The sequence below is a fragment of the Delphinus delphis genome, chromosome 6, assembly GCF_949987515.2.
Source record: "Delphinus delphis chromosome 6, mDelDel1.2, whole genome shotgun sequence".
Classification (NCBI taxonomy): Eukaryota; Metazoa; Chordata; class Mammalia; order Artiodactyla; family Delphinidae; genus Delphinus; species Delphinus delphis.
In genome coordinates, this window is record NC_082688.1 from 5,711,655 (window position 1) to 5,735,004 (window position 23,350).

The 23,350-nt window shown below is 51.9% G+C and overlaps 1 protein-coding gene across 3 annotated transcripts in view; it reads right to left on the minus strand.

Annotated features, from left to right (window-relative positions):
* Window positions 1-328: 328 nt before the first annotated feature.
* FUBP3 (far upstream element binding protein 3) overlaps window positions 329-23,350 on the minus strand; it is a 49,225-nt gene continuing 26,203 nt past the window's right edge. For 2 of the 3 annotated variants that reach the window (XM_060013966.1, XM_060013967.1), the window contains exons 6-19: window positions 22,600-22,657; window positions 20,310-20,472; window positions 18,927-19,025; window positions 16,110-16,214; window positions 14,905-15,007; window positions 13,987-14,087; window positions 11,826-11,967; window positions 7,890-8,050; window positions 7,058-7,131; window positions 6,644-6,724; window positions 6,436-6,512; window positions 4,024-4,095; window positions 2,625-2,752; window positions 329-1,583 (exon numbers count right to left, since the gene is read on the minus strand). In XM_060013966.1, the coding sequence (XP_059869949.1) occupies window positions 1,575-1,583; window positions 2,625-2,752; window positions 4,024-4,095; window positions 6,436-6,512; window positions 6,644-6,724; window positions 7,058-7,131; window positions 7,890-8,050; window positions 11,826-11,967; window positions 13,987-14,087; window positions 14,905-15,007; window positions 16,110-16,214; window positions 18,927-19,025; window positions 20,310-20,472; window positions 22,600-22,657 (1,373 nt within the window). In that variant the 3' untranslated portion in view covers window positions 329-1,574. The remainder of the gene's footprint in view (window positions 1,584-2,624; window positions 2,753-4,023; window positions 4,096-6,435; window positions 6,513-6,643; window positions 6,725-7,057; window positions 7,132-7,889; window positions 8,051-11,825; window positions 11,968-13,986; window positions 14,088-14,904; window positions 15,008-16,109; window positions 16,215-18,926; window positions 19,026-20,309; window positions 20,473-22,599; window positions 22,658-23,350) is intronic. The other variant, XM_060013968.1, reaches the window with a different exon arrangement.

The following is a 23,350-nucleotide window of genomic DNA, read 5'->3' on the forward strand; positions in this document are numbered from 1 at the left end:
CTGAGGTAACCAAGGCTCTCGAGTTAAACCGTTAGATTATACAAAGCCGTGAAGATAAAATTAACTTAACGAAGTAGCTACAGACGTAGGCTGTGCACCAGCTGGGTCGGGCCGACATAGCGCAAGACGATCGGCCAAGAGCGGCCAGAGTCCTCGCCTTTATCTCGGGGGGCGGCGGGCAGGGGCAGCGGGAGGGACAAGCAAACGGAGAGCAAACAGACTAAAAGTACTTTGCCCACAAGATGTCTTGTGGAAATTTTATTATGTAGAGTGTAAAATGAATTGTCAGTCCAATAAAAACAACACTTTTTTTAAAAAACAACATGCATAACATTTTCCAATTGCCTTTTTTAATAGTTAGACATTTCAAGCATTATAAGGAAAATAAGGAGAAAAACCCCAGACACTGTAACTTCAGTATATCTCAAACGGAATGTCCCCCAGGTCAATTGAAAAACGCAAGAAAAAATAGCTTCAATTCCGTTTTTCTTTCCTTTAAAAATACATGTTATCTGTACAAGATACGCTACAGTAAACACTGGAAATCATATTATCCCTTTTATTAAATCAAAATTATTTAATTCATATTGTGGTTAATGCTAGATTTATTTATTCATCTAGTTAATTTGACAAATATTAAGAAAATATTTAAAAGAAAAAAGCAAAAAACACCTTGGAATTAAAAAATAGTTACTACATTTTTATGCGGTTTAATGTTCCACAGTGTTTGTTAAAAGTTATATTGAATTTATTTTTAATATTAAAAATAACAGTATTTATATTTCTGAGAGAATAGAGAAAGGTTTTTTTGTTTTGTTTTTAAAACAAGCTTGGAGGTCTTAGATACACAATTGCAATCGGTAGGTCATGGAGACATGAAAAAACGTCTGCTAAACACACAAACACATTTTTATATTATTACCCCTTTAGAACTCTAGAAATTATACAAACCCTATAAAATGCCCCCTCCCGAGCCCTGTTGGACAGCAATACAATTATCTGTCTCAATTCAGAATTCACATAATTAATTACAATACATAATAGTTCAGTTTTTTAAAAAATGCAATAAAACCAGACAGCCAAGATACAAGAAATTAGAAGTAAAACATTTAATGAATTTACACATTTAAGAATATTTAAATACTGTTTAAAAATTTTTTTAAAGAATTTGTTACAAGCCACCTAAGACTTCCAAGCCACTTTCTGTTGCAACAGAAAAACTGTAAATAAAAAGACATGCAAACAAAACAAAACAAAAACACACCATGTTGAAATGTCACTGCTCTGCGGCACATTCTGGTGCCCGAATTTGCAGGTATTGCTCCAAAAAGAATCCCAGAGCTTACACATTTGAAGTAACAAACAAAAATAACAAAACAAAAATTATCAGCAATTTTTAGTAACTGATTTTCCCGATTTTTAGAAAAATTCTGTTAGTCTAAATATAGTGTTTCACAGAACAAAACAAAGGTTCTTCATCAAAAGGTTTGCACATCTAAAAACCTCTGTTACAAATAGGTTTTGCTCACAATGGTTTCGGGGGCGGCGGGGAAAAGGGGCTGCAGGCCACTGTCCTACTGTTCCTGTGGAAGGAAGGGGGAGAGCAGTTAGTCTGACGGCGAGTTCTCAAGTGCTGGCCTGAGGTCGGGGGCTGTCTGCAGGGAGGTGACAGGAGCTGACACACATGCACGCACACACGCCTGCGGGCACGCGCCATCCTTCCGGGCCTTGTCATGGGATCTGGCCCAGACAAAACCTCTCTCGTACAGGAGGCCCCGGGGCACCTCCTTCCACAGGGGATGCTGGGCGGGGAGAGGGGAGTGAGCGAGTGATGCCTCTTCTCAGTCACCTACCACCCCGCCACCTGTTCCCACCAGGCCCAGAGGGCCATTTGGGCAGTGAGGTGAACGACTGGCCTTGGGTCCAGGGCCTGTGGTAACTGACACACTGTCCATAGGGGCCAGACTGGCATCAGTCAGCACTGATGGCCTGAAAAATGCACCTGAGATGTGACCTGCGGGAGCAGTTGGTCCTCTTCCGTGCATTTATAAGAAAACCATTCTGGGCCTCTGATTAGACAGAGCCCTCCAGGCTTCCAGGCAGGGCCCAGCCTTCAGAGGGTGTGGACTAGCCCTACTCCTGTTGCCCCTCTCTGCTGCCCGGGGACAAGCGTGACGGCCTGGCCACACCACCCTTTTCAAGAACAGGCCTGGGGAGTGGCCCCAGCGCTGGGCTTACTCCCTAGCTGGTGCCACGCTTGCCCAGGGTCAGCTAAGTTCGGCACGCTCCTTTATAGCTGGGGGACCTGGGGCCCAGAGGAGGAAACTGAGTGCCACTCAGCACCGCGCTCTGGGTCTGGATTTGAGGGAAGATCAGGCTCGTCCCGGTAGGGGCTCTGCCCAAACAGTTCTCCCACTTGGCTCAAACCTGTCCTGTCTGGGGCGAGGAGGGGGCCAGGGAGGCTGCCGCGGGGTGCTGTGCAGACGGCGGCCGTGCTGAGCAGTGCCGGGGCCCACGCGGTTCCCCCTGTGCTCGGGCCCCAGGGTCAGGCACACGCAGAAGGCTTGGGCGGGGGGGTCGGGGTTGGTCTGGGAAGTCTTGGCAGTGCTGGACCGGCTACAGACCTGGCTGTGGGCCTGAGCCTGCCCTAATGTCTGCCCGTAGAACGCGACCTGCTGTCTGTAATACTCCGCCCAGGCCATTGTGTAGTCCGGCGGGGAGCTGGCCTGAGGAGCGGCGCTGGCGGCGTGACCTGATGGACAAAGCAAAGCACGGGTTACTGGGAGCAGGGACGCGCCTGTGGGAGGCAAGGACACCGTCAGCCTGGAAGGATCCCTTCCCAAAGCCTCGGGGGCATCCGGGACAAGCGCCCGATGCTCACGCTCTCCCTCCAGACCCCTCAGCGAGCTGCGCCAGGACTGCTCTGCCCGAGCACTGCTGCAGAAAGCGCGGTTATCAGCCTCTCCTCGGCCGGCCCCTGCTCCACTCCTACAAGACCTTCGTGTCTGTCTTGTCTCTCCAGAATCACATTCTCTGCATCTGTCTGCCTGTCCTGCCGGCTCCCAGTCAGTGCCCTGGGCCGGAGAGGGAGGAGGGGGGGCGAGAAAGCGGGTGCCCCGCACGGGGGGGTGTGCACCTGCGCGGGGCATCCCGGCCCACGCGTGTCTGGGAATCTGGACGGGGGGCTCTGGGAAGACTTTCACCAGGTGCTCCAGGTGACGGTGACCTCCCTGACCCCCACCCTGGCCCCCAGAAGGGTACTGACCTGGTAATGATCCCAAACACAGGGTGAACATTTCTTTGACGGCCTATGACCTGAGCTCTTCCAACTAGCAAGTAACACCCTTCAGACTCAAGATACGTGAGACACCTCCTTCCAACGATACCCAAACATTCTGGTTCAGCAGTTTTGGGATTCACACCAGAGACCTTAGTACTAATTTTAAATGATTCACTTAGGGTATTTTTTTTTTGTTTTTGGTTGTGATTAGGTTTCCTCCTCTTTTTAAAAAGACTGGCTTAGTTAAGAAAACTGGCACAGTTAGGAAAAGAGCTTACTTTGGAAGAAAAGCAACTCAGCACCCGCTCCGACCCTGGACTCCCTGCTCTGAGTCTCACCGCGCCCTTCCTCTTCACCTGTCCTGAAGCGGCCTTAGAGCCGGGCAGCGGCAAGACCGCAAGGCAGTCAGGAAACGGCTCCCGGCTGGTCTGAGTCCTAACCCGGTGGTTCTCAAGTGGACGGCCAAGGCCGGGACTGTCCCTGAGGGTAGGTGCCATGCCCTTCCGGGCCCTTTAGAGCCCAGGAGAGAAGCGCGAGGACTGGAGGACGGCAAAGGACGACCGCGCGTCTCCCCTCACAGGCACACGTGGGGAGAGGGTGGCAAAGGTGGACGCGGAGATCCGACTCACACAGGGAAAGCGGGAAAGAGAAAAAGGGGTCAGGGAGCCACGGCCTCTGAGGTCTACAGTCCTGGGGGCTGTGTGGCCGGGGAGCCGCTTGTTAAGAAGGACCAGCGCACTCACTCTGTTTCCTGTAATAGTCTTCCCAGGCCTTGCTGTAGTCGGGCTGGCTGCTCTGCGGCTGGCTCTGCTGGCCTGGGCGAAGAACACAAAAGCAGTCAGGCCTCCGGGCTCCCGGGGCCTCGGCCCCCAGCCCGCAGGCTCCAGGCCCTGCTCTCTGCACTCACTCCCTTGCCCCTGTGGCCCGGGGTGGGGGGGCTGGGGGAGGAGCCAGGCCGACCCCCAAGAGGGCCTCCACCCAGGCCAGCGAGGCTGGGGCTGGCAGACAGCTGCCCCGCAAGGCGACCAGCAGGCAGGGCCTCAACTCTCTTCAGTCGGGGACTCTGGGCTGCCACGAGCAGAGCCCCCGGGGCCAGAGTGCTGTCTGCGGCTCCCTGGATTGGCCTGCAAACCGACAAAGAATCCGAATGGCGCTGACCACTCCCTTTCCCTGGCCCTTCTGTTCAAGGACTGATGGCTTTGCCTTTCCACGACGAGAACTACAGGGGACACACAGAGGAAGTGTCCAGAGACTGCGCTCAAGGTGACGACAGAAGACGGGGTACACACCTGACCCCCAGCCTCGCGCCTGTCTGGGGTGAGGGCGAGGACGTGTTGGGGGTCGTCCCCGCCCTCCTCTCCACATCACTGGGGGCAGAAAGGCTGGGCTGGGGGGAGCAGAGCAGCAGCCTGCCCAGGGGCACGGGGGGCGGGTAGTGTTTAAAAGACTTGACCACAGCTGGAAGTCGGGACCCTCCTTCTGCCAAGGGCACCCCCCGCCGGCACGTCCTTTTTTTCGGTTAGAATCACAGCCTGCAGCAGGCAGGAAGGACGTGCTCAAAAACACATTTCAAGGCACAATGCTTTCCCCAAGAGTTAATTTCCTCAAGGCTGAGGAGGGGCGCAGGCACGAGGACAGTCGGTGTGTGTGGGGACCCCTCCTCCCCGCGCTGCGGCAGGACGGGACTCGGAGCTGGACGCTGGCACCAGGAGAAGGCAAGGCCTGGGCAACGCGGCAGCAGGAACTGCCCCCTCAGACACGGAGGCTGTGGGCAAGTGGGATTTTTCTTCGGACCCAAACCAATTCTCCATTCCCGAGTGAACCAAGCGACACCACAGGTGAAGGCTGGTGCGTGGTGCACGGCGCAGGCGCTAGCTGCGCTTTCTCTCGCTCAGCCCACGTACCTTTGCCAACTCCTCGCCCGCCTAGCCTGAGGAGGCAGCGGGGCGGGCTCTGCGGGAACTGCCCCCTGCACGGAGGTGGACGTGTCCCCTGCAGCTTCAACGCAAAGCCTCCCCACAGTCTAGGGCTTCTCCCAGGTCCTCTGTCCTGGGCGATGGGCACTGGGGAACCCTATCTGGGTCGCCTCCCACCCTGGGGGTGCTCTCTGATGGAACAGGAGGAAGCGAAACACGCCCGGGCTGCGGGCTAAGTGAGCACAGTGAAATGGGGAGGGTGGAATCTGGGTGGTGTGTAGGTGTTCGTGGTGAAGTTCTTTAAGATATTCTGCACGTTTAAGGTATTTCGTAAGAAAGTAAGAAAGGGGGAAGAGAGGGAACAAACACAACCATGCAATTTCAGAGCTCACAAGTACTTTAGAAATCAAATCCAAACCCTTCATTTCACAGATGACAGAACTGGAGCCCTAGAGAAGCGGGGACATGCCTCAGGCTGCCCAGCACTGCTCCAGACGTGTGGGGGGGCTTCTCCAGCTGTGAACCTGACCAGGCGCCCCGGGGCAGGGTCTCACACCCAGCACTCTGCTCAAGGGGAAAGAGGTAGAACCCCGGGCCCAGCCCCTTGTGGGCAAAGCTGCAGCACGTGTCCTGCAGCCTGGCGCTCCGAGGGGAGCCTGCAGATGTGCTGAACAGCGCTTTCCAAACACCACCAGGCTGGCCCTTCAGACGTCAAAAGAACCTAAGGTAAGGTTTTTGTTTTTGTTTGGAAGGCTGTGCAAGATGGGCTCTACCAGCAGTAAAACTCAAGGATGACTCCTGAAGCTGACGTGGGGGCCAGAGAGTGGGAGGGGGTTTAATTCCAACTAGAACCTTCTCTTTTACAATCAGTTTTCTTAGAGAGCAAATTCTCTAATCATGCGCTTTCTGGAAGTTCGGGAGATAGAGAATCCTTTTCTAAGATGGTGCTGGGGAGGAGAGAGGGAGAAGACCACCTTGAGGCCAGAGGAGGGGAGCAGGCGGGGCACCCATTAGGCGGGGCTGCTTGAAGAGGCTGCAGCGGTGGAAGGGGCTCAGGTCAAACCACACTCTCAGGGCCCACAGGCCTTTCGGACCCGTTTCTGGGGGACCAGAGTGACGGAAGGCTGCTGCTGAGAAGGTGGGCCAGGAGAGAGGCGGGGCCCCCTGTCCCCGCCCAGCTAGAGATGAGCCCAGCAGGCCTGTCCCCGGGGGCATCCCACCTCCTCCCGAGTCACTTACTTGGAACCTGCTGTGTGGGCTGCTGCCACGCCTGGTAGGTGCTGCCCCAGCCCTGGGTCAGGAAGGCCGGAGGACCACTGCGGAGGACAAGAGGACTCATTCCAGGGCAGGCCGCACCCCACCCCCCAGCCCCTGCGCCCGCCCCCGCGGCAAGCACAGCGCCCTCTGCTGGAGACGCGGCAGGGCGGAGTAAAGGCGGCCCACCCACCTCACAGGCGCGCTGTGAGGGCTTCCGTTCACTTTAGCGGCCATGTTTGGGAAGCACCCTGAGCTCCTCGGAGGAAAGGTGCTAAAAGAAAGTGGAAAACAAATAAAGACGATACAACGGCTTTTGCAAAAACAAACAAACAAACAAAAACCCTCCCGCCACCCAGCCCCAGGGCGGTGAGCTCTCCTACGGGATGCTGGCGGGACCACAAGACCCTCCGCCCTCTGGGAAGGCTCTCGCCCCAGCACTGGTCACTGAGCAACAGACAGGCCAGAGGGACCACCAGTAAGAGAGAAGGAGAGGAGTCCTGCCCACGCCCAGAACTTGCGGCTTTCGGCTGGCACTCCCTGGAAGTAGCTGGAAAAGGAGGACCCCTTGGGGGCAGTGAGTTCTTGCAGTCAAGAAAAGACTCACTTCTGATGCGGCGCGGCAGGTGGCTGGCTGAAGGGGCCCTGTGCGAAGGCTCCGGGCGCTCCGAGACTGGCACCCTGTCAGGACACAGAGGGAACTCTCACCTCCTGTCGGCTGCGCCTGCACCCTCTGCCCAGGCCCACCCCGAGGCAAACCACAGCTTTCGGGGAGAGAGACAAGTGAAGTGAAGATGCCCTGTGGCACGCGCACTAGCCTTCCTTGCCCACAGTGGGCTTTACTTGCAGAAACAGCTTCTGCCCCTTGAGCAACCGATACCACCACACAGCCAATACCGGCACCACCACAACTGCCCTAGCGTGTCGCCCTGGGGGTAGGGACCGACCTGCTGACTGTCCCGTCAATTCAGGCTGGCCCACGGCTTTCTGCCCTTCTACGTCCCCTTTGAGGTGAGCAGTGGCCAATCTGTCCTCCATCAACACTCCCTTTCTTTATCTGCTTTGAGGTGCCTGAAACTAAAGCCAGAGTCAATGAACGCTGCCTGCAGGGCTGGCCGCCGGGGCGATGCCAGTGGGAGTCCGGGGGCAGTGCTGGGGGAAGGCTGCCGGCCCTGGCTGCTCATCTACGCCTGCAGGGCCAACGGCTCGGGGCCTGAGCTGCGGTGGCCTGGGCGAGCTCTGCGCGTCTGGGCCTGGCCCTGGTGTCCCTGCGCCCCGACCTTCCCCCTCAGCAACGTGGGAGGGGGCTGTTGCCCTCACATCACGTGAGGACCAAGAGCCACAGGAAGTACAAGGTTCTGGGGAGAAACAGGCGCCTTGGACATCCAAATGGAAGCCCAGCTCCTATCTCCCAGGTGGGGAAAGGACCTTGTACGTACGCCCACTTTCTCGTCGATGAGGTGTCTGGCCAGCTCGATCTGCTGAGGAAGGCCCCTGATGGTGAACATCCGCAGGCTGGGGTCCGTGCTGGGAGGCGGGTTCCGCTGAAGCTCCACGTGCGCTCCTGAATGCTGGTTTATGCTTTTGATGTTCTCGCCCCCTGCGGGCAGGACACAGAAGAGCAGGTGACTACAGTTCCCTCCTCCGGAGGAGGAATGGGTATTTTCTGCACACCAGTGCTCGTCCTAAGAGTAGACAAGGACTTTCCATTTATACTTTAAAACAGCTCTTGTAAAAACCAGAGCTGTCTCATTTGTGAAGCCAGACTTGTGAAGCAAAGCTGAGGCGCAATGACACCACGTGGCACCAGCTGGTCTCCATCTCAGTGTCCTATGCAGAGGCCTGGAGTGGCCCAGAAACCAGGTCTGGGCCTTGGCCCACAGATCTGCACACAGTGAGCTCAGCTCCGGAGAAGGCACTCCATCCTTCTCAGCATGAGAATGGTGACCTGATGGCCCCTCCCTGGCACAATGCGGGCCTTCAGCCCACCGCACTGCTGTCTCCCGCCCTCCACAGGTCAAACAGACGGCCACAGGCCCCAACAATACCCAGAGCCCACTCAAGCCTTTAATATCCCATCCTGTCTCTTCTCAAGTCTCTTCTTCCTCCGTGGGTGGGGGACAGGTCTAGACAGAGCGGCAGCCTGAGAATGGAGGTCACAGAGGCCTGGGTGGAGTGGGGCTAATGAAAATGTAGTTGGACTCTTTGAAAAACCTGTGAGAGTCCCAGTCTCTTAATGAAATTTGCGTAACAAAAGCTCCACCAGTGTAACAATGGTTTGATTCTTCTCTTCAAATTTCACAGAACTTACAGATCAGCTCTGCTCAATTGGGGTGGCGGAGCCAGAATTCAAGGAAAACTTGGAGCACAGAGTTCTGCAGAACTGGAAAAAGACGATGTGTATAAAATCTGACGCAGGGTACCAGGGAGCCCCAAAGGGTCAAAACGAAGACTAAAGGCCAGTCTCCGTGTCACCCCTCCCCACCCAGAGTCGAAAATAAGCTGCAGTGACATTTCTCGTTTCATTGTAACACGTCCACAATCCTTCAAACTCCCAACCTGCGCTCCACCGGCCCTGCTGGAAAGCCACGTCTGAACAAAAGCATCGAGGGGCAGGTAAGTAAGGGACACCAAGAGCAGGCACGGCTCATCTCATCCAGAAAGCATGATGGGATTCTACGAGGGTCAGGATGCAAAGGTGGGGCCTGGGTCCAGCCATTCTTCCTGAAGGAAGTGTGAGCGGCCCTTACACCGTAGTAAGGAAACCAGGAGACAGTCGGCATTCAAGAAAGCTTGGTTCAAACGTTAGTCTGGGCAGGATGTTAGCTCGGTTTAGGGTAGTTTTAAATTTAAAAGCAAATTAAAAAAAAGAACAGCCCAGCAGACCACAGTGTTGTATGCATGGTTTCCCTAAAGGTCTGCTGAGTTTAGGGGAGGGGTCCCTGTGCTGTCTACACCTTGAGCCTTGAGCAAACACGTGGTCTCAGGGGCAGCACCAGCCGAGGCAGGAGTCACAGACAGTCTTCAGCAGCTTCACTTTGCTTCCAGGTACGCGCAAGCCCCCCCAGCCCCACAACTACCCACCTTCACTCAGGTCATGGATTCTACCTCCTTGGCATCAGGAAAAGCCAGCAGCTTGGCTCCTAGGCAAGAGTGTTCTTAGGGAGCGCCGAGGAGCCAAGAGTAGGCGGACACCTTCCCACTGCACACCCAGCACTTGAAGGGACCCCCACCCCACCCTCTGCTCAGACCACTCGGTCCCCACGGGCCCAGACCGGCTCCCCTCCATCAGGCACTTGGACCAGCAGCCCCAGACTCCTCCCTGAGGCCTCAGGCCCATGCTAATAAGGCGAGGAGGCACCGCAAAACTGCACGGGGCCGGAAGGAGTTAATTTAAGTTCATCTTCCTTTAAGAGGAGGTCGCCAGCTTGGCACATGGTGGCCGTCTACAGGCTCATTCAGCAGCCTGCCCCATTCTTCCACCTGACGGGGGGCAGAAGCGACCCACCAGTGGCCCCCGGCTGGATGTGAAATCGTAAAGCAATTAATCAAACCTGCTAAAAGGCTGGGTTGACAAGAGCAGGGCTGGCCACACTATCTGTCACTATTGCTGTATTTATCATGGAAATCCAGCAGGGGCCCAGGGAGGTGCAGCGTCTGTCCAAGGGCTGCAGGGCCTGCCTGCGTGTGGCTCCCCTCACCCCGCGCCTTTCCCCAGAAACAGGAAGACCTCATACCCAGCCCCTGGGGCGGGGAGTTACAGAAAGGCCCCTGCTCCTGCCTAAACGAAACTTAGCCTGGCTTCCCAAGGCTGCTACTGGAGCACCAGGACACAGCATCAGTTACTGCTACGTTCTGCTGTCTCCTCCCTCTGGGGATCGCTCAGGATGACTTTGTAGAGGACAAACTATGAGCGACTGTCCTGTGAGTACCGAGGTTTCACTGACTAGGAGGAACCATCACAGTGAAGACGGAAAGGCGCTGCCAGGTCTAGAGACGACACTTCCCATGAAAACCTCGTTGACAAAATGGTTCTCAAAAAGCACAGAAAAACCTAGATCTGATTCTTGAACTCCAGGCATCAGCTGGATTTAACCTCATGGCAGCAGGCCAGCTGATGGCCTGGGCAGCACGTCTGACTTATCACAGCATTTGGGCAGCCAACAATGTCCATTAAACACCTCCCAGCATGTACGCCCTGCCAGAAAATTAAAGCAAACCTACGTCGTTCCTACACCCCTGAGAGGTTAACCACCCAGGGACAACACGGATACAAGAGAGAAACATTTTAGAAGAGCATAAAACACACACTGTCCAGCAGTGGGACCCAGTGCAGATTCTGGGAGGTGAATGAGGGGGACAGGAGGAATTCCAGCCCTGTGCCGGCTCGTGAGGACGTGCCACGCCAGCCTCAGCTTTCTGCCGGTGAAGACGTTCCCAAGTCAGGTTCCACGGGATGCTAGCACCCCTCCAACAGCTAAGAGATGTCTGGTGATCACAGAAACTGGGGAAACTCTAGGGAGAAAACTGTATTTATTTCTTCCATATGTTGCCAAACACATACAAAGGGAATAAATAGGCAAATACAAAACCCAATGCTGAACATGAGTTTCCCACCAGGTCAAGGGCTTTGCTTAGAGAGCAGAGAAGCTAAGCCCACTGCTCCGCGAGCCCCAGACCTGCTCCCAGCAGCCTTCCTTGGTCAAGGCCAGCCCAGGTGAGCCAGCAACAATGGCCTAGAAACCTGCCTGCTCTCGCTCGCTCTTCGCTGAAGGACAGGAAGGAGCCACGTTAGCCGTTGATGAGGGCTTCTACACAACGTCCTCTAAAATGCCTAGAAACAACTAACAAGTCAATTTTTATTTCCCTCCACAGGGTGCCTGATACTCTTGGTAAATATGTTGAAAAGATAAAAGCCACTTTCACATGTTGTGTCAGTAGAGAGCAAATACCCAAATCCAGTAAGGAACAAAGTGACGCACTCGTCAGAAAGCAATCTTCGCTTGAGGAAATTATCTTAACGGTTCCTCTAAGCTCCCTGGAGGTGAGTTAATCACCAATCAGTCGATCGACAAACACTCAGCGGCCCCTCACCTGTTCAGGGTGCCTCAACAACCTAAGCTGCTTCCACAGGCAGCGGGTCTTCCCGACCATCTGTTTACACGCTGTAATGAAGTACTGGCTTTGCCCCATTCACGAGGGCCCATGCAGAGGACGGTTCCTGCAGAAGGCAGCCGATGCCTCGGACCTGGTCCCCTCAGTCAAGGGCAGCAAACAGAAGGAACTTTGTGCTTCAAAGGTATTGGACGTGGCCTGTCTGCTCTCAGGTCAAACACCTGGAAGGGGAACGCCGAACTCCAGCAACCGCCTCTTACCTTTGCCTATGACGAGGCCGCACTTATCTGCCGGCACTGTGTAGGTTATCTCCTGGATGCCACCAGGGTTTCCCACGCTCCAGTCACCGCGGCCACGGCCTCTTCCTCTGGCTACCGCCAGGCCTCCGAAGCCATCTCTTTCCTGGGAAGGAAGCAAAGCTCAGGTGACATTTCTGTCACTGCCACCAGCACTATTTTTCATCTCCGGGGAGGAGGTTAAGTGACAGGATGTAATCAACGCCACACATTAGAACCTGAGCACCTTTCCACATTTCAGACTCTGAAGGCTCTTTACAAGTCGAATTAACACAGATCACGGGCGCATTCAAGAAGACGTGCGCGGATGAATCACGTGGTTACATAAACAGCACAAACACACCCAACTAAAACAGGCAGTCAGCTATAAATTCCGAAGTCTAAAGCCCAGTGCCCTTATCCCTGGAGTTTTAATTACTGGGCCTTAATCTACAGGCATCAGGAGCTGGTTTTCTTCTCAATGCTGGGCCTACCAGAAACCAGATATTAGATGCTGAAGAGCTATGAGCTTTTGAAAGTGACACATGAGTAGCAAGGATGACTTCTGACCCTCTCCCGACAAGGTTGCTACAGAGAACCATTCAGACACCGCTCTGAGAGTCAGAACACCCTGCAGTTCAACCAGCAACAAGAATAAAAGGGTTTTAAAGAAAAATGGGCTGTCTTGCTCCCCAAGAGAGGGAGGAACAAGCCAGGCCCATCCGCCCACGGTCCGGGGCTGGAGAAGTCTCCCGACTTATTCTCACAGTTTCCCCACCAGAGAGCGAAACCCACAACCAACACCTAAGCGAGGAAGATTCCTTTCACTCGAGGGCGAAACACCCCATTCCAGCCTTTGTCCTTTGAGTCACTTTGGAGCAGCAACATTTAAAATCTTGGAAAGGCTGAAGGCGAACCTGGTCAAGCTGAGAGCTCCTTCACGGAAGGGAGAAGCTGAGCAGGCGATCGGCACAGCCTGCTCCTGTCGATGAAGGGTAAACTGAATGTTTACCCAGAATCGAAACCCGCAGAAAGCCGAGCTCACTGGAGTGCTTTCTGTTGCACTCTGCTTTCATGAGCGACAAATGACAAGTAAACAAGGTGATTTTAGGGATTTACGCTAGAACACAAACACGTGGCCAACTTTCTGGGTATGCCACAGATTCTCAAAGACAAGCTGTCCCCTCATCATCTCACGGCCTTTGCAGTCCTGGGATCATCAGTTCTTACTACTAAAAAGGATGTCAGAGATGAGTTAGTGACGCTTCTCTGAACTTGTCTCATCCTAAGAACTGCCTGGGGCTGTGGGTGAGATCCAAGCCACCCTCTTGGATACTCTGATTCAGGAGATCTGGGGCGGGGGGTGGGGTCTATAAACCTGTTACCTCAGCAGGTGCCGCCAGATGACTTAGGGGATCATGTGGGGTGCATCACCTGGTACAAACCCCTTGGTTTGCTGCTGAAAAAAACTACGCCAAGAGGAGTTCAAAGGTTTGCTGAAGGTCACATGAAAAGTGGCGGAGCTGGGATGGTGGTTTCTAATCTCTGGCTTCTTTCTTCAGCTCCTATTATTCTCAGACTTTTCCTACAAACCTGGGGGACATGATGTGCCAACCTGCCACCAGCTACAGTAGTTCTCCAGAGCAATTTGCAACGGGGGCAGGTGTATCCTAACAGCATCACACAAGCCTGCTCACATTCCAGAGGAAGACGTGCATGGAATCAAGTGCATGAAGACAGTGTCAGGATTTGGGCAGAACGTGGAGTGCCTTCTAGAGCTGAGATGAGACTTTACTTTTACACTAGGTACACTGGACTGTTTGAAACCGGGCAATCTGCACTGTTACATCCCACAAACAGTTTAAATAGTCAGGAACTTTGTGAAAAAAAATCTAGATTCTGAGACAATAAAGGCAGACGAATAATAAACTAGCAGGAAAACAAAAACAAAAATGAAGGCGGGAAAGAGACAGATGTAGAGAAGCCCATGGCTATAATCTTGGAGGGAGGTAACTGACAAGAGTACTGGTTTCCAAAACCGTGACTTGAGAGGGGGTGACTGCTCCAGGGTGTCGCCCCGAGAGCCCCAGGTAGCACCTGCTGCTCCTGCCGGTGAGATATTGAAGCTCCAGAGAGCCAGACCCACCTGGGCTGTAAGAATAAGCTCGTTGATGACATGTGCTGCGTGCTGGCATCGCTCTGGGGGTCCCATGACCTGTGCAGCTCTCTCTGGACTAATACCATCATCTGTGGAACAAGGTGAAAGATGGGATTAGGAAAAGCCCAACTTCAGAAGGAAACAAACGTCAATCTGATTTGCAATCAATGTTCCAACCAGTGCCAAAGAGGGTAGTAAGAACATCACCATATCAGGGAATCTTCTGCATAGGGAAACGTGCGCGGCTACATCTTTTGGCGTGATCCACGTCAATACTCATTTCTTATGCAATTACAGCCATTTAAAAAAGATATCACTATAGAAACTAAATTAAACTTAAAAAAAAAAAGTGCCAAGGAAAACAGAGTTGAGCTACAGCAGTATTTTCCCAGAAGTAGTCCATCATGATGTTTTCCCATCTTCAGAGAAATGAGTGAAATAAAGACATTGTAGATGATTTTGCTTATAAAGGTAAATTTATAAAATTTAAAGAACGGTCCTTGATTTTACGATTTTTTTAATGGTTTTAAGTTATCTTTAATTTTATGAAAGCAAAATAACAGTTTTTTTTTTTTTAAGTCTTTACTTGGCAAAATTAAAAACTGGAAATGCTATGTTGATTCCCCCCAATTTTACTAGTCCAAGGAAAAAAAGAAAAAAGCCTGGACACCCCTGGGCTAGAGTGTTCTGGCACAAGAAGGGTGACCCGGCCAGCAAATCCACAGAAAGAAATGAGGGACCAGAGGACAAACCTAAACTGGAAATTTGGTAACAGAATGTTGCAAAAGAGAGAGAGGGTGAGGGAGAGCAAAGAACACAAGTGGGCTAATAACAAAGTCCTTGTTTTGTGAGGTGTTCTTTAATCCTTCATAATGCTGAGGACTTCTGAGAACCATCAAAACCTACCTGGTTTGAACTGAATTCTCACACCGGCATCATTCTGGATCTTTTTGATCATTTCCCCATTTCTTCCTATTACAATGCCAACTGCAAACCTAGGCACAGACACCTAAGCACAGAGAAACAAAACATCAGAGTTTTTCGGCAAACCTGGGGGGGGTGGGTGTGTGTGTGTGTGTGTGTGTGTGTGTGTGTGTGTGTGTGTGTGTACATACAATGATTTTTATCACAGTGCGTTTCTGGAAATGATACAATAAAGCATTTTTTTTTCCTCTTAGGGAAAATACTGTGGTTGATGGCTGCATTCCTGTCCATTAAATGCATCCAACAGGTCTGAGACCTGATCAAAAATAGTTATAAAGATGAAGTAAAGTAAGAATAAACCTCATAGATAAAAGATTAAAAAAAAATTTTAAGATTAAAAATTTATCTTCCAAATTTTATGAAAGAAACATTAATGTACCATACACAGTGATTATACTATGGTCCTATAAAATGTTTTTCTCTTCCTTCACTCTTTTATTGTAGTAAAATATATATAACATAGTATTAATCATTTTAACCATTTGTAAATACACACTTCAGTGGCATTAAACACACTCACAATGTTGTGTAACCACCACAGATGTCTACACCCCAAACCTTTTCATCATCCCCAATAAGAACTCCCGTGAAACCACAGTGCTTCCTTCCCCAGCCCCTGCTAACCTCTACTTTCCTTTCTGTCTCTATGAACTTGCCTATCCTAGGTGCCTCATGTAAGTGGAATCATGACAACGTTCATCCTTCTGCACCTGGCTTATTTTACCGAGCATAACGCTGGCAGGGCCCACCCTCGCTGTAGCCGACATCAAGGATGTATTTCGATCCCATTCCACCTCATCAGTAAAACAGGCTTAGGAGTTTGATACTATCACAACATAGGTCACCATGAAAACCTGGACTTGGGTCTTCATCTGGGCAGTGGGGTGCGCTTTGAAGCACAACCCCCAACCAGGGGGAACGGCCCCATTCCCTGAAATGCGTGCAGCTGGCGCTCCTCACTACAGCTGGCTGCCCCACTCCTTTCTCACACCCACCCTGTGAAGCCAGTGTACTAGGAGGGTTTTGCAGCTGAGATAAGAGTTAAATAACTTGCTCAAGGTTAAAGAGCTAACAGAAGCGTGCCCTACAACCTTAAACTTGCCTACTAACCTGTAACTCAAGCATACCTCTATACTGCCTCCTCCCATTCGGGAGCTGAAATCACCGCGTACGCCTCGAAAATCAGCTTGGTCTTTTTCTCGGATGATCTCTAATACCATTTCTCTTGCTTGCTGCATAAACACAGATAAAAGGCATTAAGGAAAACAAAATCCTGAAAAAAGACATGACACCAGGTGAAAGATCAAACCCTCTTAAATTGGGCTTAAAGCCTCAGGAGGTGCTCAGTGGGAGAACTCACTATATTATGTTACTATTGTTGCATGGGACACGGGCAGGCTGCTACTGAGCAGTATATCGTGTATATCACAACTTAAATGACGTGTTCCTTACACTGTCCAAAATGTCCACACAGATAAGGGTTCACAGTCTTCTAAGCCACAGCTGGGTCAGCACATTGGTGCCGGGTCAGAACTTGATGACGGTCGCTCCACCGTATTTCTGGCGTGCCATTTCTTTCTAGTGGGCAAGGGTGGGGCCTGAGCGCTCTGACAGTGGGCCGTTTCCACGGGAAGGAAGACATTAACAATGCATCCCATGGCAGAGAAGCTCCAGGGAGGGAAAGGGAAGAGGCCAGCCTGGGAGCCCGAAAATACCTCCTGGCACTGAGAGCTCGAACGTCTTACCAACTGGCAAGAGCCTCCCTCAACACCTGACTCTAAGGCGCATTCAGTGTCCTCACCCCCAAGGGCGCACCTGAGTCAGTCCATCCCGCCCACGCCAGCACTGGCCCCCCAGGAGCCATGCTAAGGAGCAACCGCGCACAACTCAAGGTCATGTGAGAACTGAAACAGTCCCAGTTCTGGAAAAATCAAACCAAGCGAGAACAAGAAAAGCCAAAACAGCAACGTCTCATGACATCTGGAGAAACTGGAACATGGACTGACTATAATATGATGTTATGGGATTACCGTTATTTTCTTAGGCCTGGTTTTATAGAAGCAAGTTTTATTCTTAGGAGATACATACTGCAGGATTTGGAGGTAAAAACTCACAGTATCTGACACTTACTTACAAATGGTAAAGCAAAAAACTAAAACATAAACACACAAACAAAACAGTAAGTAGGTTGAAGGTATTCAGATGTTCGCTACACTATCTTTTCAACTTTTCTCTATATTTGAAGTTTTACAAAATAAGAAGTTGGGAAGAGGGAAAAAAAAAAGAAACTCAAAGAACAATATACCCTAAATACAGCAGACAGCTTCTTCATAATAAAAAACATGGAATACACAGTTTTAAAATAAAAAAAATACTGAAAACCTTTCTTTATAATAATTTTCCTGCAAATTCATGAAACATCAATGAAATAAGCTCTTTACCCAGGTATTTTTTCTACAAAAGACAAAGCCAAACGTTCCACTGGAGAAGGCAGGAGTGGAGGGCTTCTGGGAGGCAGGCTTTCTGTGTCCAGCCAGCTCTCCCCTCTGTCCAAAGAGCTCTACAACACACAGCAGAGGAGTCCCAGACTGGACTGCGTGAGCCGAGTGAGGAAGATTAGGTGCAGTCTGTTTTTTTTTTTTATTAAAGCCCACCTGTTTACATCTAAAGAGGTTAGAAACTCTAGGGGACCTGACAGGGCAGTAGATAGTGAAGGGCTGCATTGCTGACGGGAACCTAAGCAAAGCAGCCACTGTAATCACCGGCCCTCAAACCTGTTCTAAAATCATTACATATAGAAACCTTGACCAAAAAAGAACTACCAGTGGTATCATTTGAGTTCAGCTGAACGACAGCATTAAGAAATACAGGAGGGGCTCCTCTAGTGGCGCAGTGGTTGAGAGTCCGCCTGCCGATGCAGGGGACGCGGGTTCGTGCCCCGGTCCAGGAAGATCCCGCATGCCGCGGAGCGGCTGGGCCCGTGAGCCATGGCCGCTGAGCCTGCGCGTCCGGAGCCTGTGCTCCGCAACGGGAGAGGCCACAACAGTGAGAGGCCCGCGTACCGCAAAAAAAACAAAACAAAACAAAAAAAAGAACTACGGGAATTCTTTTGCCAGAGACTGGTAACCTCTGCTGGATCAAAGCCCCAAAGCCCCTGCAGAGGGACAGCTGTCGCTGACGGGCCGGCTCACCAAGGTGTGTCGCTCTGGAGCTACTCTAAATGCAGCGAAGGTCAGGCAGGCTGCAGCAGGCAGAAAGAAGAGCGTTCGTGTCTCACGGGGACAGACACACCCCCACACCCACAGCGTACACACATTCCTGCTAATAGCCCAGGTGCTGCAAGATGGAGCACCTGGGTGATTTAGACCTAAGCCCCTGCTTTCAGCACCTGCGGTTGTCCTCTGAGGCTCACGGGACGCTTGCCACGAGGGCACACACGTGCCTTGGGTGGCACTGGCACCTTCGGTCACCTCCCACCTCAGCCAGTGATCTTGTAAAAATGGGTTGAGAGAACAAACAAATAAAAGCCAGAGGGAGCCTGCATCTGAGCTGACCACAGCTCCACCTCGAAAACTGCATCGGATCAGAGCTGTGCCAGCCAATGAAACCTTCTGCGCTTACGGACAAGTTCTGCGCGTGGGCTGCCCCGATGGCAGCCACCATCCACACGTGCTCTGAGCACTCTGAGCGCTGAAACGTGGCCAGTATGAATAAGGAACTCACTTTTTACTGAATCTGAACAAATTCCAACAGCCACGTGGCCAGCAGCTCTGGTACTGGGCAGCACAGCCCCATTCTTTGCATCACCAAACTTGGTTTGGGAAGACAGCTCAAGGAACACCCACCCAGTTTTATAATTTCTTGAACGACATAAAAGCTCTACAAGTACTACCAAGTGATACCGCCACACCCAGGACCTGCCTGACCCATGGTTTCTCTCCTACCTGTACTTTAAATGGGTCTCCGGTGATGCGCAGAGGCTTGTCCGCTCCCGTGGGCAACGGGCCGTCCTGGATCATGACCATCTTCACGCCTGCCCGCTCCTGTGAGGGCACACACACCGGTACAGCCCTCACCGTCAGCAAGAGGCACGCAGGATGGCACAGCTGCACGGGTCGGCTCGTGTCCACAGCGAGACACGCCCCACTAGCAAAGGCACTGCTCTCTGATCCGGCCCGTGAGGCTGGCCTCCGAGAATGCTGAGGTACACGCCGTGCCTGAGGGCGTCCAAGCCTGACCGAGAAAACCGTTTCCCAAAACTCTCCTCCCTTTCCGGTCCTGGAATATCTAAATGTGAACGAGCTACTTTTACAAGATGCTAAGCACCGAGCTAGACAATCTATTTAACGTCACGTGGTCGGAGCTCACGCACAGCAACGGGAGGGAAGGGCCACCACTTCCTGACCTCACAGAGGAGAGCTCTGAGTAAGCTACTGAAGGCTCCAGAGCCGATGAGCGCGGCACCAAAATTTGGATTCTGGGACTCTATAAAGTCTGAACTCTTAGGAGTCCACGGCAGAATGCCTTCCACATCCAAGGACTGGGCTATACGAGAGCACACAGGCAGGCCACAACTCCAACCCGCAACTTTGAAAGCCCAGAGCTCGGAAAGAAGAGTTTGCTCCGAACTAAATCTGGCAGCAAAACTAACCTGAACTCACGTGAGCGTACTTCCAGCCCTCCTCTCATGGAGTGTGACTGTTAGGTTTAGCCATGAAAACCTGCATTTGGTTACGGGATGCAGCCCCAAAACTTGCTGGGGGTATTAAACCTACAACACGTTTGGCCCAAGTGTCTCACGTGAGGGATTCTGGAGCTCAGAGCAGCAAATGTTCACGGAGCATTTACTCAGTGGCAGGCTCTGCACTAAGGGTCTCATGTAAATCACAATAACGGGTATTATTTTAGCTCATTACAACAGCGAGGCCGGCACCTCCCTGCTCTTACAGACGAGGACCCTGAGCCTTAGAAAAGTACACGAGCGTAACTCCGATCTCACCACTAACGAGCAAGAGTGCTCCTGGCTCAGGGCCCTGGCTCTGGACACAGGATTTTTATCTGAGAGTCCTAACAGGGCTTCATCGCCACAGTGGCTGCTGCCAGTTCACGGGGACCCCAGGCCTTGGCGTCACAGCTGGCATCGAGCCTGGCCACAGAAAATGTTCAGATCTGCAGAGGCACTCGGGCAGAGGTTTCGTGGGGAGCTCTGCAGCGTGGCGCACAGCCAGCCCGGCTGGGACACGCCAAAGCCGCACAGAACCTCCCAACCCAGGAAGATGGAGGAGGATGAGGGCTGTCGAGCGCCGCTCGGCCAAGGGCTCACGCACCTGCAACTGCTTTATTGTCTCCCCTCCCTTGCCGATGACCAGCCCCACTTTAGACGCAGGGATGAGAATCTCCTGGATCGTGCTGTTGCCGTCTATGTCATTATGAAAGCCAGGTCCATTCCGACAGCGGTCCACAATCTGTCCCAGGAGCCGTTTGGCTTGTCTTTGGGAAAAGAACCACAAGAGAGCCAGCATTAAATGAATGCTCTAGGCGCCCAGGAAGGGGAAACAGCACCGGGGGAACACGCGAAGGAGTCAAGGCAGCCCTCCATCCAGCTCCAGCTCCTGCCCTCACAACCCAGGAGGTCTCTGCCATCCGCCACGCTACTGGGCTGGAATTTAAAAGCAACGCACACCACAACAGCAACGTTCCAACACAGCCCCTCCACGTCTGCCCTCTGCTCGCGCTTGCGTCTCGCGTGCACGCCACAGACACGCCTGTCTCCGATTCGAATGTCAGCTGCTCTGGTGGCAGCTGTCTACCTTTGACCCCCTGCATCTCTTGCTGCTCCCCGATCCAGCATAACCCCTCTCACAGAGCATACGCTCGACAGATATTTGTTAAACAAGAGCAGGAGAGAAAGCAATGAGAAAGACGGGAAGAGAGAAAGCAAGGGTTAGTAATCAGCATTTGAATTCTCAAACTCCAACTTTCTTCTCCATAACCAACCAGACTGCTCGATGACTTCTAAGCTACGGCTACAAATCACCAGTTTGGTTTCAAGGGGTGGAAAACAGGAGGCAGATGCAGCCGTACAGTCATATACGCCTGCTTTGTGCTTTCCATGTCAGACTGTCGAGAGCCTGCATTTCCCGCGGGATTTTATGCCGATTCACCTGGAGACGGGGAGGGAATGGCCATGCTGGAACAGAACCACCCAGCCTGCCGAGGTCACCTGCTGGGCCAATTGCCTTTTCTGCACCAGAATTTCCCCTGGCTGTTATTTGCAGTATTTATTCTTTAAATCACCACATACAATCTACTTTGTGGTTCTTCGCGCAGGCTCAGCGGCCACGGCTCACGGGCCCAGCCACTCTGCGGCATGTGGGATCCTCCCGGACCTGGGCACGAACCCGTGTCCCCTGCATCGGCAGGCGGACTCTCAACCACTGCGCCACCAGGGAAGCCCTCGTGGTTCTTTTAATAGGGAAAAATTCAGCTACTAAACAGGCTGGCTATGCTGCACACTGAAGAAAAAACTGTTTCCTCCTAAAGTTACAATCCCATTGCCTCCACTGCTTGGGTAGAAGAGGAAGCAGGAATGTTTAGAAGAGCAGGAAGAAAGAAGCGAATGGCAGGCAATAGATGTTGCCTTCTGCAGTCTTGAGCCTTTGTGTATCTTCTCAGTTACAGCAGCTTTTTAATATTTTGCTTGTGTACTACATTAACCTGCGTTGGAAGAAAAGTGCCTTGACTCCAGCAAAAGCATCCTGCTTGCCCTATAATGCACACCTGCCAGTGATATTTATTCTGGTTCACTGCTTGCAATGTTACAGCAGAACAAGAAAATTTAAACTCATCTAGACTCCCTGAGAAATGGAAACAATAAAACAGCCCTACCTACAGAGCCAGACATAATCTCAGCACTCCTGTCCCCAAATGCAACACTACTCGGTAGACTGAAAGAGGAAGGAGAGCAGACTCTACGTTAGTGCCTCCCCTTTCCCCAGGGGCTTCTTGGATTTACGAGGCCTGCATCTGGTACAAGGCTCCAAGCATGCGTGTACCAGGAGAGCAATGCTAGTCTTAAGGCTGCAGTAAGGGCCCAAAAGTCCAAACAGCCTCTGGCCAGTCCATATGGCCCTCTGAGTGGAGCAATGGCCACAAAGAGTAGATTCATCTGGTTCACCAATATCAGAAGGGCAACGGGATCAGCCCCAGGCAAGAGACCTGATGCCAGGATTCTCAGTGCTTCACAGAGTGAGAGGCTTACTGATCCAGACCTGCTCAGGTGAAGGAGACATTAACACGGAAGAAGCGAGTTAATGAGAGCATTCAGGCAGGGTGAAAGTACACTCTCGAGGACCTGGTTTATGAAGCAGATGTTATGACAGCTGTGAGAAATTCTGTGGGGTTTGAAAAAAAGGTGATACCTTATGTGCTTAAGGTAACAGAACAACTCCCCTGGCGTGGCAACCTCCCAGATCCTTCTCTAAGGAAGCACCTGCTTTCGTGGCCAGATTGCCGCACAGATCGACAGTGTTCAGTAACAATTCTGCCCTTCCATTTCTCCCCATCTGGGGAAGGAGGAAGAAGAGTGAAAGGAAAAAGTAAATAAAATAAACTTACTCAATACTTTCTGGGGTTCCGGTAAGTACACAGGGCCTCTCTGGAATCCCAGAACTCTCTATAAGAAGAATCAAGAAGATGAGGTGTGTTGGTGGGCATCAGGCAACCGTGCACCTTCGCCTCTGTGTACGGACTGTCTCTCCGGGCTGGTTCCTAAACCAGCCCCACAGAAGGCCCGGCTCCCAGAGAAAGACAGCTTGCTTCCACTTGTGGAGAGAATATCAAGCTGGTAGCTCCACCCTAGATTCTCCAAATGAAAACAAGTCCTGCAGGGGAAGCTGGGAGGACGCAGCAGAGGTCTCTGAGTTGGTCCTGATTACCAGCCTCAGCTTCACATCTGACCCGCTTGCGTGCTAGTAAGCGCCAGTCGCTCAACCCGCTGCTCCTCAGTCTGTCCACTTGCAGCGTAGTTGAATGGTTATCTGTCTGCAGTCTGAGGCACACTCGTAAGGAGTTTAATGGCATGCACATCAGAGTTATGACCAGTAATTGCACGAACACTTCAAGAGAACAGTGACACCCACGTGGAACTGGTTCCAGGCCATTTGACAAGAGAGGAAAAACATCTTACTTTCCAACACCACACACGACGCTTTATTTTGTTCCTAAAAACAACTGCCTCTGAAAACTCATATTCAAAAAAAATTAAAGAGAAATAGCTAACAGCAGTAACTGCTTTCAAGACACTGTACTAAGTATCTTTCAAAATGACAAACACTTCTGTGGTCGAATGTCCTCCAAATCCCATCCT